The 17,685-nt window shown below is 32.5% G+C and overlaps 1 protein-coding gene across 1 annotated transcript; it reads left to right on the forward strand.

The window, feature by feature from the left end:
* Nucleotides 1–12,795: 12,795 nt before the first annotated feature.
* LOC139853402 (uncharacterized) lies at nt 12,796–16,069 on the forward strand. Its single transcript, XM_071842797.1, has 4 exons — nt 12,796–13,488; nt 13,592–14,829; nt 14,903–15,519; nt 15,705–16,069. The coding sequence occupies exons 1-4, from the start codon at nt 12,796–12,798 to the stop codon at nt 16,067–16,069; spliced, it is 2,913 nt and encodes a 970-aa protein (XP_071698898.1).
* Nucleotides 16,070–17,685: the final 1,616 nt, after the last annotated feature.

Below are 17,685 nucleotides of genomic sequence, written 5' to 3' on the forward strand. Positions count from 1 at the left end.
CAACAATCAGAAGCAGCTATGCCAAAGGTGTGAAAAGTATCACTCGGGGTTCTGCACCAAATTTTGCAACAAGTGTAAAAGAAATGGTCATAGCGCGGCGAAGTGTGAGGTCTACGGACCAGGGGTTAACAGAACGAAAGGAACAAATGGTGTCGGAACGAGTAATGGTGGAGCAAGTAGTGTCGGAGCAAGTTATGCCAATTTAGTTTGTTATAAATGTGGAAAACCGGGCCACATTATTAGAAATTGCCCGAACCAAGAGAACACGAATGGACAAGGTCGCGAAAGAGTTTTCAATATTAATGCGGCAGAGGCACAGGAAGACCCGGAGCTTGTTACGGGTACGTTTCTTATTGACAATAAATCTGCTTACGTTTTATTTGATTCGGGTGCGGATAGAAGCTATATGAGTAGAGATTTTTGTGCTAAATTAAGTTGTCCATTGACACCGTTGGATAGTAAATTTTAACTCGAATTAGCAAATGGTAAATTAATTTCAGCAGATAATATATGCCGGAATCGAGAAATTAAACTGGGTAGCGAAATATTTAAGATTGATTTGATACCAGTAGAGTTAGGGAGTTTTGATGTAATAGTTGGCATGGACTGGCTGAAGAAGGTGAAAGCAGAGATCGTATGTTATAAAAATGCAATTCGCATTGTACGAGAAGAAGGAGAACCCTTAATGGTGTATGGAGAAAAGGGCAACATGAAGCTACATCTTATTAGTAATTTGAAGGCATAAAAACTAATAAGAAAAGGTTGCTATGCTGTTCTAGAACACATCGAGAAAGTACAAACTGAAGAAAAGAGCATCAATGATGTTCCCGTCGCAAAAGAATTTCCCGATGTATTTCCAAAAGAATTACCGGGATTACCCCCACATCGATCCGTTGAATTTCAAATAGATCTTATACCAGGAGCTGCACCAATAGCTCTTGCTCCTTATAGACTCGCACCCAGTGAGATGAAAGAACTGCAAAGCCAACTGCAAGAACTATTAGAACGTGGTTTCATTCGACCAAGCACATCACCATGGGGAGCTCCTGTTTTGTTTGTTAAGAAGAAGGATGGTACATTTAGGTTGTGTATTGACTACAGAGAGTTGAACAAACTTACCATCAAAAACCGTTATCCACTGCTGAGAATTGACAACTTATTTGATCAACTACAAGGCTCGTCGGTTTATTCAAAGATCGATTTACGTTCTGGATATCATCAAATGCGAGTAAAGGAGGATGATATTCCAAAAACTGCTTTTAGGACGCGTTACGGTCATTACGAGTTTATGGTCATGCCGTTTGGTTTAACTAATGCACCAGCTGTGTTCATGGACCTTATGAACTGAGTGTGTGGACCATACCTTGACAAGTTTGTCATTGTTTTCATTGATGACATACTTATTTACTCAAAGAATGACCAAGAACACGGTGAACATTTGAGAAAGGTGTTAGAAGTATTGAGGAAGGAAGAATTGTACGCTAAGTTTTCAAAGTGTGCATTTTGGTTGGAAGAAGTTCAATTCCTCGGTCACATAGTGAACAAAGAAGGTATTAAGGTGGATCCGGCAAAGATAGAAACTGTTGAAAAGTGGGAAACCCCGAAAACTCCGAAACACATATGCCAGTTATTAGGACTAGCTGGTTACTACAGAAGGTTCATCCAAGACTTTTCCAGAATAGCAAAACCCTTGATTGCACGCATAAAGGGAAGAAATTTGAATGGAAGGATGAACAAGAGGAAGCGTTCCAGTTATTGAAGAAAAAGTTAACTACGGCACCTATATTGTCATTGCCTGAAGGGAATGATGATTTTGTGATTTATTGTGACGCATCAAAGCAAGGTCTCGGTTGTATATTAATGCAACGAACGAAGGTGATTGCTTATGCGTCTAGACAATTGAAGATTCACGAGCAAAATTATATGACGCATGATTTGGAATTAGGCGCGGTTGTTTTTGAATTAAAGACTTGGAGGCACTACTTATATGGGGTCAAAAGTATTATATATACCGACCACAAAAGTCTTCAACACATATTTAATCAGAAACACATATTTACGACTTTGAGATTCGTTACCACCCGGGGAAGGCAAATGTGGTAGCCGACGCCTTGAGCAGAAAGGACAGAGAACCCATTCGAGTAAAATCTATGAATATAATGATTCACACTAACCTTACTACTCAAATAAAGGAGGCGCAACAAGGAGTTTTAAAAGAGGGAAATTTAAAGGATGAAATACCCAAAGGATCGGAGAAGCATCTTAATATTCGGGAAGACGGAACCCGGTATAGGGCTGAAAGAATTTGGGTACCAAAATTTGGAGATATGAGAGAAATGGTACTTAGAGAAGCTCATAAAACCAGATACTCAATACATCCTGGAACGGGGAAGATGTACAAGGATCTTAAGAAACATTTTTGGTGGCCAGGTATGAAAGCCGATATTGCTAAATATGTAGGAGAATGTTTGACGTGTTCTAAGGTCAAAGCTAAACATCAGAAACCATCAGGTCTACTACAATAACCTGAAATCCCGGAATGGAAATGGGAAAACATTACCATGGATTTCATTACTAAATTGCCAAGGACTGCAAGTGGTTATGATACTATTTGGGTAATAGTTGATCGTCTCACCAAGTCAGCACACTTCCTGCCAATAAGAGAAGATGACAAGATAGAGAAGTTAGCACGACTGTATTTGAAGGAAGTCGTCTCCAGACATGGAATACCAATCTCTATTATCTCTGATAGGGATGGCAAATTTATTTCAAGATTCTGGCAGACATTACAGCAAGCATTGGGAACTCGTCTAGACATGAGTACTGCCTATCATCCACAAACTGATGGGCAGAGCGAAAGGACGATACAAACGCTTGAAGACATGCTACGAGCATGTGTTATTGATTTCGAAAATAGTTGGGATCGACATCTACCGTTAGCAGAATTTTCCTACAACAACAGCTACCATTCAAGCATTGAGATGGTGCCATTTGAAGCACTTTATAGTAGAAAGTGCAGGTCTCCGATTTGTTAGACTGAAGTGGGGGATAGACAGATTACGGGTCCGGAGATAATACAAGAAACTACCGAGAAAATCATCCAAATTCAACAAAGATTGAAAACCGCCCAGAGTCGACAAAAGAGCTACGCGGACAGTAAAAGAAAAGATATAGAGTTTGAAATTGGAGAAATGGTCATGCTTAAGGTTTCACCTTGGAAAGGCGTTGTTCGATTTGGTAAACGGGGGAAACTAAATCCAAGGTACATTGGACCATTCAAGATTATAGATCGTGTCGGACCAGTAGCTTACCAACTGGAGCTACCTCAACAACTCGCGGCTGTACATAAAACTTTCCACGTCTCAAATTTGAAGAAATTTTTTGCTAAAGAAGATCTCAATATTCCGTTGGACGAAATTCAAATCAATGAAAAACTTCAATTCATTGAAGAACCCGTCGAAATAATGGATCGTGAGGTTAAGAGACTTAAACAAAACAAGATACTGATTGTTAAGGTTTGATGGAATGCTCGTAGAGGACCCGAGTTCACCTGGGAGCGTGAAGATCAGATGAAGAAGAAATACCCGCATTTATTTCCAGAAGATACGTCAACACCTCCAACTGCTTAAAATTTCGGGACGAAATTTATTTAACGGGTAGGTACTGTAGTGACCCGAACTTTTCCATGTTTATATATATATATATATATATATATTAAATGAAATTGTTATTTACATGATTAAGTGTTTCCAACATGTTAAGCAATCAAACTTGTTAAGACTTGATTAATTGAAATAGGTTTCATATAGACAATTGACCACCCAAGTTGACCGGTGATTCACGAATGTTCAAACTTGTAAAAACTATACGATGACATATATATGGTTATATATATAGTTAACATGATTTTATTATAACTATGTATCTCATTAGGTATTTTAACAATGAGTTATATACATAAAAAATGAGACTATTAATTTAAGAAACTCGAAAACGATATATATAATGATTATCGTTATAACAACGTCTTACTAGGTACATATGAATCATATTAAGATATTGATACACTTGGTTAATTATGTTAAATGATAAGTAAATATATTATTAAGTGTATTAACAATGAAATACATATGTAAAAATAAGACTACTAACTTAATGATTTCGAAACGAGACATATATGTAACGATTATCGTTGTAACGACATTTAACTGTATATATATCATACTAAGATATATTATATATCATAATATCATGATAATATAACAATTTAACATCTCATTTGTTATAATAAACAATGGGTTAACAACATTTAACAAGATCGTTAACCTAAAGGTTTCAAAACAACATTTACATGTAACGACTAACGATGACTTAACGACTCAGTTAAAATGTATATACATGTGAGTTTCATTTGCTCCCTTTTTACTCATTACATTTTTTGGGCTGAGAATGCATGCAAATGCTTTATTAACTGTTTTACAATATTTATATGCGTGAGTTTCATTAATCCCTTTTTAAATGCTTTTGCAATATATATATATATATTTTTGGGACTGAGAATACATGCACTGTTTTTATAACTGTTTTACAAAATAGACACAAGTAATCAAAACTACATTCTATGGTTGAATTATCGAAATTGAATATGCCCCTTTTTATTAAGTCTGGTAATCTAAGAATTAGGGAACAGACACCCTAATTGACGCGAACTCTAAAGATAGATCTATCGGGCCCAACAAGCCCCATCCAAAGTATCGGATGCTTTAGTACTTCGAAATTTATATCATGTCCGAAGGAGGATCCCGGAATGACGGGGATATTCTTATATGCATATTGTGAATGTCGGTTACCAGGTGTTCACCATATGAATGATTTTTATCTCTATGTATGGGATGTGTATTGAAATATGAAATCTTGTGGTCTATTGTTACGATTTGATATATATAGGTTAAACCTATAACTCACCAACATTTTTGTTGACGTTTAAAGCATGTTTATTCTCAGGTGAATACTAAGAGCTTCCGCTGTTGCATACTAAAATAAGGACAAGATTTGGAGTCCATGTTTGTATGATATTGTGTAAAAACTGCATTCAAGAAACTGATTTCGATGTAACATATTTGTATTGTAAACCATTATGTAATGGTCGTGTGTAAACAGGATATTTTAGATTATCATTATTTGATAATCTACGTAAAGCTTTTTAAACCTTTATTTATGAAATAAAGGTTATGGTTTGTTTTAAAAATGAATGCAGTCTTTGAAAAACGTCTCATATAGAGGTCAAAACCTCGCAACGAAATCAATTAATATGGAACGTTTTTAATCAATAAGAACGGGATATTTTAATATTCGATTTCGATAATTCAACCATAGAATGTAGTTTCACGTACTTGTGTCTATTTTGTAAATCATTTATAAAACCTGCATGTATTCTCATCCTAAAAATATTAGATTTTAAAAGTGGGACTATAACTCACTTTCACAGATATTTCCTTCCTCGGAAATAAGACTTGGCCACTGATCGATTCACGAACCTATACAAATATGTACATATTTATCAAAGTATAATCAAAATATAATTACAACCATTTTTATTATGTTTTAAAGATTTGAGTGTATTAAGTCAGCTGTCCTCGTTAGTAACCTACAACTAGTTGTCCACAGTTAGATGTACAGAAATAACTCGATATATATTATCTTGAATCAATCCACGACCCAGTGTATACACTTCTTAGGCTAGATCACAACTCAAAGTATATATATTTTTGGAATCAACCTCAACCCTGTATAGCTAACTCCAACATTACTGCATATAGAGTGTCTATGGTTGTTCCAAATAATATATATACATGGGTCGATATGATGTGTCAAAACATTCGCATACGTGTCTATGGTATCCCAAGATTACATAATATATTAGAATACATGTATAATACAATATAAGTTAGCTAGGATATGATTTGTATAGATTTGTTAAACATTTCCCGTAGCTAAAAAGATCAAAAATATCCAATTTTGTTTTACCCATAACTTCTTCATTTTAAATCCGTTTTGAGTGAATCAAATTGCTATGGTTTTATATTGAACTCTAATTTAAGAATCCAAACAAAAAAAGTATAGGTTTATAGTGGTAAATTTAAGTTACATGTCAATTACTAAAGAGGTAGTCATTTCCGTCGAAAGAACGACATCTTGATGACCATTTTGAAAAACATACTTTCACTTTGAGTTTAACCAAGATTTTTGGATATAGTTTCATGTTCATATGAAAAATCATTTTCCCAGAAAAACAACTTTTAAATCAAAGTTTATCATAGTTTTTAATTATCCAAACCAAAACAGCCCCCGGTTTCACTACGACGGCGTATATCCGATTTTATGGTGTTCATCGTGTTTCCAGGTTTTAAATCATTAAGTTAGCATATCATATAGATATAGAACATGTGTTTAGTTGATTTTAAAAGTGAAGTTAGAAGTATTAACTTTTGTTTGCGAACAAGTTTAGAATTAACTAAACTATGTTCTAGTGATCACAAGTTTAAACCTTCGAATAAGATAGCTTTATATGTATGAATCGAATGATGTTATGAACATCATTACTACCTCAATTTTTCTGGATAAAACTACTGGAAATGAGAAAAATGGATCTAGCTTCAAAGGATCCTTGGATGGCTTGAAAGTTCTTGAAGCAGAATCATGACACGAAAACAGTTCAAGTAAGATTTTCACTCGAAATAAGATTGTTATAGTTGTAGAAATTGAATCAAAGTTTGAATATGAATATTACCTTGAATTAGAAAGATAACCTACTGTAAATAACAAAGGTTTCTTGATCTTAGATGATTACTTGGAATGGATTAGAAAGCTTGGAAGTAAACTTGCAAACTTGGTAGTATTCTTGATTTTTATGAAACTATACTTATGAAATTTATGAAGAACACTTAGAACTTGAAGATGAAACTTGAGAGAGATCAATTAGATGAATAAAATTGAAGAATGAAAGTGTTTTTAGGTTTTTTTGGTCATTGGTATATGGATTAGATATAAAGGATATGTAATTTTGTTTTCATGTAAATAAGTCATGAATGATTACTAATATTTTTGTAATTTAATGAGATATTTCATGCTAGTTGCAAAGGATGGTTCCCACATGTGTTAGGTGACTCACATGGGCTGCTAAGAGCTAATCATTGGAGTGTATATACCAATAGTACATACATCTAAAAGCTGTGTATTGTACGAGTACGAATACGGGTGCATACGAGTAGAATTGTTGATGAAACTGAACGAGGATGTAATTGTAAGCATTTTTGTTAAGTAGAAGTACTTTGATATGTGTCTTGAAGTCTTTCAAAAGTGTAAGAATACATATCAAAACACTACATGTATATACATTTTAACTGAGTCGTTAAGTCATCGTTAGTCGTTACATGTAAATGTTGATTTGAAACCTGTAAGTTAACGATCTTGTTAAATGTTGTTAACCCAATGTTTATTATATCTAATGAGATGTTAAATTATTATATTATCATGATATTATTAATATATCTTAATATGATATATATATATATATATATATATATATATATATATATATATATATATATATATATAGATATATATATATATACATTTAAATGTCCTTACAACGATAATCGTTACATATATGTCTCGTTTCGAAATCATTAAGTTAGTAGTCTTATTTTTACATATGTAGTTCATTGTTAACACACTTAATGATATATTTAAATATCATTTTATCATGTTAAATATAGTGTATCAATATCTTAATATGATACATATGTATTTAGTAGACGTTATCATAACGATAATCGTTATATATATCATTTCAAGTTTCTTAACTTAGTAATCTCATTTCTTATGTATATCACACATTGTTAATATACTTAGTGAGATACTTACTCATCATAATCTCATGTCAACCATATATATATATATATATATATATATATATATATATATATATATATATATATATATGTCTATATATACCACAACATGTAGTTTTTACAAATTTGTAACGTTCGTGAATCGCCGGTCAACTTGGGTGATCAATTGTCTATATGAAACTTATTTCATTTAATCAAATCTTAACAAGTTTGATTGCTTAACACGTTGGAAACATTTAGTCATGTAAATATCAATCTCAATTAATATATATAAACATGGAAAAGTTCGGGTCACTACAACAGCAACCACCAAACCGCCACTCTCTATCTCATCGTCTCTCTCTCTCTCTCTCTCTCTCTCTCTCTCTCTCTCTCTCTCTCTCTCTTCTTCTTCTTCTCTACCCTCTCCCTCCTAAACCCTCGTGAACCTTGATCACCATCCACCACAGCCCACATTCGACACCTTACTCTACACCATCTGTTTTCTAATTCTCCGAATGTTGCAAGCAACCACCGTGAGTCACCTTGACTGCCACTATAATTTATATATATATATATATATATATATATATATATATATATATATATATATATATTCTATACGGAGGGTTGCTGCTATGGTTATGTTTTCTGTTTTGGGAAGATGAAGATAACGATTAGGTGATGATACAAAGAGATAAATATTGATGGTGATATATTGATAACAATGAATAGAGTATGAAGAGGAGGATGATCGTGGTTGTGTTAAAAGAAAACAAATTGGGTTTCGATGTATTGGACTATATTTTTTTATAAATGGGCTGCCATGTTTCCTGTTTTCCTAATGGGCCGATGAGTTTTGAGTTGGATCATTTCCCATCGGTTTTGCATCAGCGAAGGTTTTTCAATTTTTTTTACGGAGGAAGTTCATGAACGATGATGTATGATGGTATATATAAGTTGATCGATGAGTTTGATGATGATTATGAATGTTAATGGCAAAGAAATGATCATGTTATTGATGATAATCGTAAGGGATGATGATACAGTGAGGTATGATGATGATGGTTAACGATGATGAAGAAGATGAAGTAATAGAAACTGCTAAGTACGGGTTAAATATAAATGGAATGAGATATATATATCAGAAAAACAAGAATGGCGGAATGGTTAAGGCGTGGTGTTGGGGAAACAAGAGGTCGTGGGTTCAAACCCGGGGGCGAGCAGTTTATTTTTTTTAAGCCTTCAGGTAGCATTTTTATTATTGATATCATTATTATTATTATTATTATTATTATTATTATTATTATTATTATTATTATTATTATTATTATTATAATTATTATTATTATTATCCTTATCATTATGGTTATTATTGGGATTATGAAGAATTCTAAGTATTATATTTTGATTAGAAATGTTAAGATTATTAATCAAAGTTTATAAATACAAATGATAATTAAGATATGATTTAAATGAAATAATATTATTATTAGTAGTATTATCAATAGTATTATTATTAATATTATATTTATTAATAAAATTATTATCATTAAAGTTATTGATATTATTATAATTAATAATTAATTTTATTATTATTATTATTATTATTATTATTATTATTATTATTATTATTATTATTATTATTATTATTATTATTATTATTATTATTATTATTATTATTATTATTATTATTATTAATTATTATTATTATTATTATTATTATTATTATTATTATTATTATGATTAATAGTTATTATCAGTATTATTAATTTTATCATTATTGTTATCATTTTTATTATTATTATCATTATTAAAAAAATTATCATTTTTTATTAAAATTAGTATTTTTATTGTAAATATAATACAACCTTTTAATTTATTATTATTACTATCATTATTAAAATTTTTATATATTTTATTATTATTATCATTTTTATTATCAATATTAACATTATTATTAGTATTATCATTATTATTATTATAAGTATCATTATTATTAATATTATTCCTATTATTAATATTATAACAAATAAATACTAATTATATAATAATATATTTAATACATATAACATAACTATATTATTATTTTTATAATAAATAATAATTATTTAACTAAAGTAAATAAAGTAAATACATTTAACTAAATTATTAATAAAAACTATAAATTATTAAATATAATAATTATATCACTAAGAATAATACATAAATTTGTTCGCATACCATTATATGTGTTAATATATATATAAATGATATAGGTTCGTGAATCCGAGGCCAACCCTGTATTGTTCAGTTCCGTCGTATGCATATTTTGCCACAATATCGTATTGTGAGTTTTATTTGCTCCCTTTTTAAATGCTTTTGCAATATATATTTTGGGACTGAGAATACATGCGCTGATTTTATAAATGTTTTACGAAATAGACACAAGTAATCGAAATTACATTCTATGGTTGGATTATCGAAATCGAATATCGCCCTTCAATTCTGGTAGCCTAAGAATTAGGGAAATGGCCCCTAATTGACACGAATCCTAAAGATAGATCTATTGGGCCTAACAACCCCCATTCATGTCTATGGATGGCTTTAGTACTTCGAGATTATTATTATACAGACGACGATGTCTGTGGGGATATTCTATGCATTATGGTTAATGTCGGTTACCAGATGTTCAATCCATATGAATGATTTTTATGCAGATGGCTATATGCATACATGATGTTTATGAGAAATTGAAATATGAAATATTGTGATCTATTAAAAATGATGGAAATGAATATTAATGATAAACTAATGAACTCACCAACCTTTTGGTTGACACTTGAAAGCATGTTTATTCTCAGGTATTAAAGAAATCTTCCGCTGTGCATTTGCTCATTTTAGAGATATTACTTGGAGTCATTCATGACATATTTCAAAAGACGTTGCATTCGAGTCGTTGAATTCATCAAGAATATTTTTAAGTCATTTATAGTTGGATATATTATGTAATGGTATGCATGCCGTCAACTTTCGATGTAATGAAAGTTTGTCTTTTAAAAACGAATGCAATGTTTGTAAAATGTATCATATAGAGGTCAAATACCTCGTAATGAAATCAATTATTATGTTTCGTTTATAATCGATATGAACGGAGCATTTCAGTAGCGGACTTAAACATCGAAGCACAACAAGAGACAAGTATCTGTATGGTGGAGTGAATCCACTTCTTTTGATAGTAGCCCTTGAAATATCACCAATATATTTGCACCTCAGCATGCACCCAGTAATCTTGGTCTTTGATAATTTCTTAGGCATGTCTTCCTCATCTTCAAACAAGATTACAAATATAGATGATTGTAAAGTTGATATTGATTGTAGGTAATAATTAATATAAATATAAATGATTTGTAAGAAAAGAATACATAATTAACTTTTTAACAATGACGAAATTTTTTCAAGTGACACGTAACAGAATGTAACCAAGAGATGACACATCATCTTATACACACTTATTGAAGTTTCGTAAATTTCTATTTTTTCACGTTTATTTATTAGTTTACTTACAATACTAATTTTAAAATTAATTTGACAAGTAATTTGACTAATGTGGTGTACTTAATTAAGCCCATTCCATGGTTAAAAAAGTTTATTGTTAATTGATATGGCAAGTGTATTTTTGTTAAAAAATTATTAAGTCTTAAATTAAATATGGCAAGTATATTGATGTGGAGTATCTATAAAATTTTCATATCAGCAAAATTAAATGTTAATTAAGTAGATTAATTCAGAAATCACCAGTAAAATTTATAACACGCGCTTTATGATAATGTATTTTAATGATAATGTATGTATAGATTATAGAAGATTATTAGCCTAGACTATAGAGTAGAAATATAAAGTACAGAAGCGTTAAAAATTCAAAATAGTAAGTGCAAAAAGCAATGAATATGTCCTTGACGTTTTGTAACAATGACTTGGAATTTGGGATATCTCTAGAAAATAGTTAATGCCACCACCTATCACTCTCTGTTCTATAAGGGATATTAAATATGAAATAGTAATAGTATTGTCTGCATGTGGATAAACCTAGATTAGGGAAGTCGGGTATACTTGTTTTACAATCTTGCTCCAAAGAAATAAATACTGGTTTTATAAATGGGTTCCAAAATCATACTATTCAACCAAAATTTCTTGGCAGGACATCAACAGAATGTTGGTTTCTTTGACCTCGCTATTTCTTCCTGGGTCAAAACAGAGAAATCAAATGACATCATATCACTCAAACTGTAGAATACATAGCGGGTCCCGCCATCACTCACTTACAAATATTTACTCCGTATAATTTACTCCATGACCAGTTCCAGTGTCGGCTTAAATAAGTACATTGTGTGTAATAAATGTATATAGAGAAAGAGCGTATTGCACGCTCCGACTTGAATTCCCTTCTAAATTACCTACATATCACTAAATCCAATTATTGCTAAATGTTTGATGAGGGTAGTAAATCCATGTGTACCTCATATATGCTTAGCCACTTTTAAGCCGAGGGTAGTGGGTTACGGGTCCGATCAGCAATTAAAGCTTAAAAAATGTGCAAGAAAACTGCAATATTCTTTAACTATCGGTAATACGGTTTTAAGGAAATTGAAATAACGTGTTGATTGATCAATATGTCCATTTAATACTCCATACGTTACACAAACCAAAATAATACTAAGGTTGATTAGGTAGCTAGGTAACTAAGGTATATATGAATGAACACATAAGACAACATTCATAATAGTATTTGTTCTCGATCTATTACTAACTTTTTAATCATTTTATAAAAAATCTTATTTTTATGATTTTTTATATTATTATTTTATTTTAAAAGAATTGTCACACCGGTCGCTTTCAATATGGATCTACCAAGCTATTTAGCATGGAAAAACGTAAGATAAAAGGCAATGCTGGCTTATTCTTGTGTTTCATGCTTACTTCTAAAAATAAGTCAAGACAATCAATAATTTGCAAACCATCATCTTTCTATCTGTGTACATGTTTCCCTTTCTATGTTGCTGTTATAGTCGTTATGTTTGTGATTACCGCAGCCACTATCTCATCTGGTTCTAATAATGAAACCGATCACCAGGCTTTGTTGTCGTTTAGATCACTGATCAGCAACCCATATGGACGTCTGAGCTCATGGAATGATTCGTTTGATTACTGCGATTGGAGCGGTGTTACATGTGGAAAGCGTCATAAGCGAGTGACTAGTATAATACTTGAGTCGCGAGGATTACAAGGCTCTTTGTCTCCTCATGTCGGTAACCTCACCTTCCTCCGAGAGTTTTCTCTCTTTAACAACAGCGTTCAAGGGCCCGTCCCTCCCGAACTCACTCATTTATTTAAGCTACGTATCCTTAATCTTGGTCATAACGGTTTCAGTGGAGTCATTCTAACTAACTTGTCCGGTTTTTATAACTTAGAAGAACTGAGGCTTGGGTACAATAATCTAGTTGGAAGCATACCAAAAGAGATAAGTTTCCTCCCCAAACTTACTGTCTTAGTAGTTGAGGATAATAAGTTAACAGGCGGACTTCCACCATCCTTAGGGAATGTCACGTCATTAAAAGTAATCTCCGCGGTTGATAATCCGCTCAGTGGGAGAATTCCGGACAGCATAGGTAAGTTAAAAAGCTTAACGGAAATTCATTTAGGTGCGTGTTTCTTAACAGGAAACATCCCTCGCTCCATTTATAACCTCTCCCTCCTTTTTTTTTTACGCCATGTCTTTTAATAATCTCACCGGCAGTCATCCTCTAGAAATTGGTTCAATGCTCCCAAATCTTGAAACCATCAAGCTAAATGATAACCAACTGGATGGACTTGTTCCACCCTCTTTATCAAACTGTTCTAATTTGGGAATTCTTACAATGGGTCACAACAATTTTAGTGGGATGCTTTCAGTAGACTTTAGGAAATTAACAAATATTACTAGAATTATGTTACGTGGCAACAATTTTCACGGGCATGGAGACGCTGATGACATGAAATTCTTCGATTCTCTTAAAAACTGCAGTAAGTTAAACACTTTGAATCTTTCTAACTGCAGTTTACAAGGAGTACTTCCAAGATTAATTGGTAATCTTTCAGATCAACTCCAGTTTATATATTTGGTAGGAAATCAATTATACGGAAACCTCCCTTCAAGCATTGGTAATCTTATTGGTTTGAACGCTTTCTATTTAGAAGGCAACCATTTCACAGGAAAAATCCCGGATACAATTGGTGTGCTTCAAAAGGTACAAGAAATTGATCTATCTGATAACAAATTCTCAGGTCCTTTACTGGATGCCATCGCGAACTTATCAATGTTGGTTAAGCTTATTTTATATTCTAATATGTTAGAAGGGGATATTCCATCAAGTTTGGGGAATTGTCATAGTCTATTGGAGTTACGCCTTTTTAACAATAAACTGAGCGGCAAAATACCAACAGAACTTCTTCAACTTCCATCTCTGTCCATAACATTAGATCTTTCTCACAACCAACTGTTTGGTTCAATTCTAATCGAAGTTGGAGACCTGAAGATGTTGGATAATATGGATTTATCTTTTAATAATCTATCAGGTAGTATTCCAAATGGTCTTGGTGGTTGCATTGGCCTCACATTTCTATCCCTCAGAGGCAACGTATTGCAAGGCTCCGTACCATCTTCTTTAACTTCCCTCAAAGGATTGGAGGCGCTTGATATTTTGCAGAATAATTTATCAGGCCAAATCAAGCAATTCTCCGAACAATTATCATTAAAATTTTTAAACCTATCCTTTAATGATTTTGAAGGTGAAGTACCAACTACAGGAGTTTTCGCCAATGCAAGTGAATTCTCGCTTGAAGGAAATATAAAGCTTTGTGGTGGTTTGACTAGACTTGGATTATCTAAGTGTAAGGAGATGAAAAAACATGAGAAAAAGTGGATCCTAATTGTCATTTTGTGTTCATCTACAATTATTTTCATATTATGTATTGTGTACGTTTGGTGTAAGAATTAGCCAACCGTCTCAATCATCAACAAATGAACGGTTCATGAAAGTTTCCTATAATCAACTTCACAACGCTACCAATGGCTTCTCTGAAGCGAATCTAATTGGTAGAGGTGGTTTTAGTTATAAAGGAATCCGTAATGTAGTTGATAACAGAGTATTAGTTGCAGTCAAAGTTCTAAGTCTTCAAAATCGAAGAGCTTTACGCAGCTTCACGAGGGAGTGTGAAGCATGGCGCAACATTAGACATCGAAATCTGTTGAAGATAATAACATCATGTTCAAGTGTTGACTTGCAAGGCAATGATTTCAAGGCTTTAGTATATGAGTTCATGCCAAATGGGAGTTTACAAGATTGGTTACACTCGAATGCCCATACATCTAGACTAAGCCTTATTCAAAGATTGAATATTCTCATGGATATTGCATCGGCACTTGATTATCTTCACAATCGCTGCCAAACAACCATAATTCATGGTGACATAAAGGCTAGCAACATTATACTTGATGAGGATATGGTGGCTCATATCGGAGACTTCGGTTTAGCTCGAATTCTTGGAGCGGATACAAACCAAAACATCTCAACTAATATTAAAGGAACAATTGGTTATGCACCTCCAGGTAATACCTTAAATATACCATAAGAAAGAATTGGATAGATATCATTTTTCTCTAAAGTAAATAGCAATGCTCTAAAAAAATCGTATTTCAACTAAAAAAAATCTGTGACTGATTCAAAAAGATTATATTGAGTGAGATATTAAGTATTACAGTTTATTTAGTAACATGATAATTGTAAGTTGCAGAGTACGGTCTTGGGAGTGAGATGACAAGAAGCGGGGATGTCTACAGTTTTGGAATATTGTTACTGCACGTAATGACTGGTAAAAAGCCGACAAAAGACATCTTTAATGATGGTTTAAGCCTTCATGAATTTGCCTACACGGCCTTGCAAAACCATGAAATTATCTACATTATTGATGATGACGTAATTGAGTCGCAAAGCAATGAACCAAACACACAAAATCTGGAGGAATGTTTAGCTTTAATTATTAAGATTGTAGTATCATGCTCTGTGAGTTCACCATCACAGCGCATTAATATGGAACATGTTGTGTATGAGTTGCGACATATTAAAGATTCACTACAAAATGTTGAATTAATAATCTAGAAGATAGCATGACAAATTCAATTTGATCACAACTTTAATATGGTTGTCAAGTTGTTTACAACTTTCATATGGTTGTCAATTTGATTACAACTACCATATATATGACAACTTGATTACAACTAGCATATGATGGTCAAATTGTACACAACTTCTTCATTTTCAAGTAGTATAAATAGAGCATCATACATGCTCATTTATACATCCCAAAATCACAAGTGTTCTTGTATACTAAAAGAGTCTATAGAGAGTTAGTGAGTGTTAATCTCCTAATCACAAGAGATATAAAGATTGGTGCTTATCCTTGTAATTAGTGAGAAGTGTAATTCCTATTATTCTTATTAGTGAAATGTTTCTTTCCTTGCCCGTGGTTTTTACCCTATTGGGGTTTTCCACGTTAAATCTTGGTGTTCCTTTATTGTTTTTATTTCAAATATTACTAGCGGTTTGCTATAATTCGGTGTCGCTTTTCTCTACAAGTGGTATCAGAGCTAGGTTCTTATATCTAGTGTGTATTAATCTACTTATCTAAGTAAGATTATTTTCACTCGATATAAGTTTTCAAGTACTATTTCTCGAAAAATAGTGTTGTCGAAAAGAAGATTATAATTATAGCAATGTCAACGAAATTTGAAATTGAAAAGTTTAACGGGAGTAATTTCTCGTTATGGAAATTAAAGATGAAAGCTATCCTGAGAAAGGATAAGTGTTTGGCGGCAATCAGTGGACGGTCATCCGAGACTGATGAAAAATGAGAAGAGATGGACGGTCAGGCTGTCACGACCCTACTTTTTCCGTTATCTTTTTTCGTTAATTATTTAACGACCGTTAACTGTTAGTGTGCCACGTCATTTCTATGACCTATTTTATTATTTTTGTAATAATATATATAATAATTATTATGTGTTATGTGAATATATGTATTCATATTTTATTTTGTACGTTTCTACGTCTCGCGGATTTCCATCCGGCGAATCTTTTCGGTTTTTAAACCAACGGTCGAGCTTTCGGGATTTTTAAATCCTAAATATTTTAAATATGATATTTTATGATCATATTATTAATAGGTGTATTTATATTTATTTTTCATCGCGCGTTTGTTAATTTTCCGGATTTTTAATCGCGTAAGCGTGTTTTCGCGTTTCGGGTTTAGTTCGGGCTTTCGGGCCACAAGGATTTATCAATTCACAAGTTTGGCCCACCATGGGGCCCACCCCTTCACAAAATCGGCCGAAGCCAAGGGGGAGGGGGTAAATCCCTTTCTCTTTTTGCATTATTCCTCATTTACACATTTTTATCTCAAAATATCAAAACCTAATATTTCTTTTGTGCTATCTCTTCTCCCTTGCCTCCTAGCCGTCGCCTACCACCACCATTATCATCATCTTCATTAATTTTCAAGCTTGGATCAAGAGATCATCTACATAAACGTGTTCTCCTCTTCGTTCTCTACGCGATTATATTCTTTGATTCTCGATTTGGGTATAAACCCTAACCCTAGAAATTTTAGTTTTTATTCATATTTCTGTATTTTGAGTTTATATTATTAGTGTGATGTATATTAGTTGTTGTAATGTTGTTTGGATGCGTAGAATTACTCGTTTGCATATGTTTTCGGT

This window comes from Rutidosis leptorrhynchoides, chromosome 6 (assembly GCF_046630445.1).
Source record: "Rutidosis leptorrhynchoides isolate AG116_Rl617_1_P2 chromosome 6, CSIRO_AGI_Rlap_v1, whole genome shotgun sequence".
Classification (NCBI taxonomy): domain Eukaryota; kingdom Viridiplantae; phylum Streptophyta; class Magnoliopsida; order Asterales; family Asteraceae; genus Rutidosis; species Rutidosis leptorrhynchoides.

What these genes read in the sequence shown, in the direction of transcription:
- LOC139853402 (XM_071842797.1), top strand. Translation starts at nt 12,796, where the DNA reads ATGGAAAAACGTAAGATAAAAGGCAATGCTGGCTTATTCTTGTGTTTC. An exon ending in GGAATGTCACGTCATTAAAA is followed by an intron (nt 13,489 to 13,591) that starts GTAATCTCCGCG and finishes GTTTCTTAACAG; the next exon opens with GAAACATCCCTCGCTCCATT. An exon ending in AATTGGTTATGCACCTCCAG is followed by an intron (nt 15,520 to 15,704) that starts GTAATACCTTAA and finishes TGTAAGTTGCAG; the next exon opens with AGTACGGTCTTGGGAGTGAG.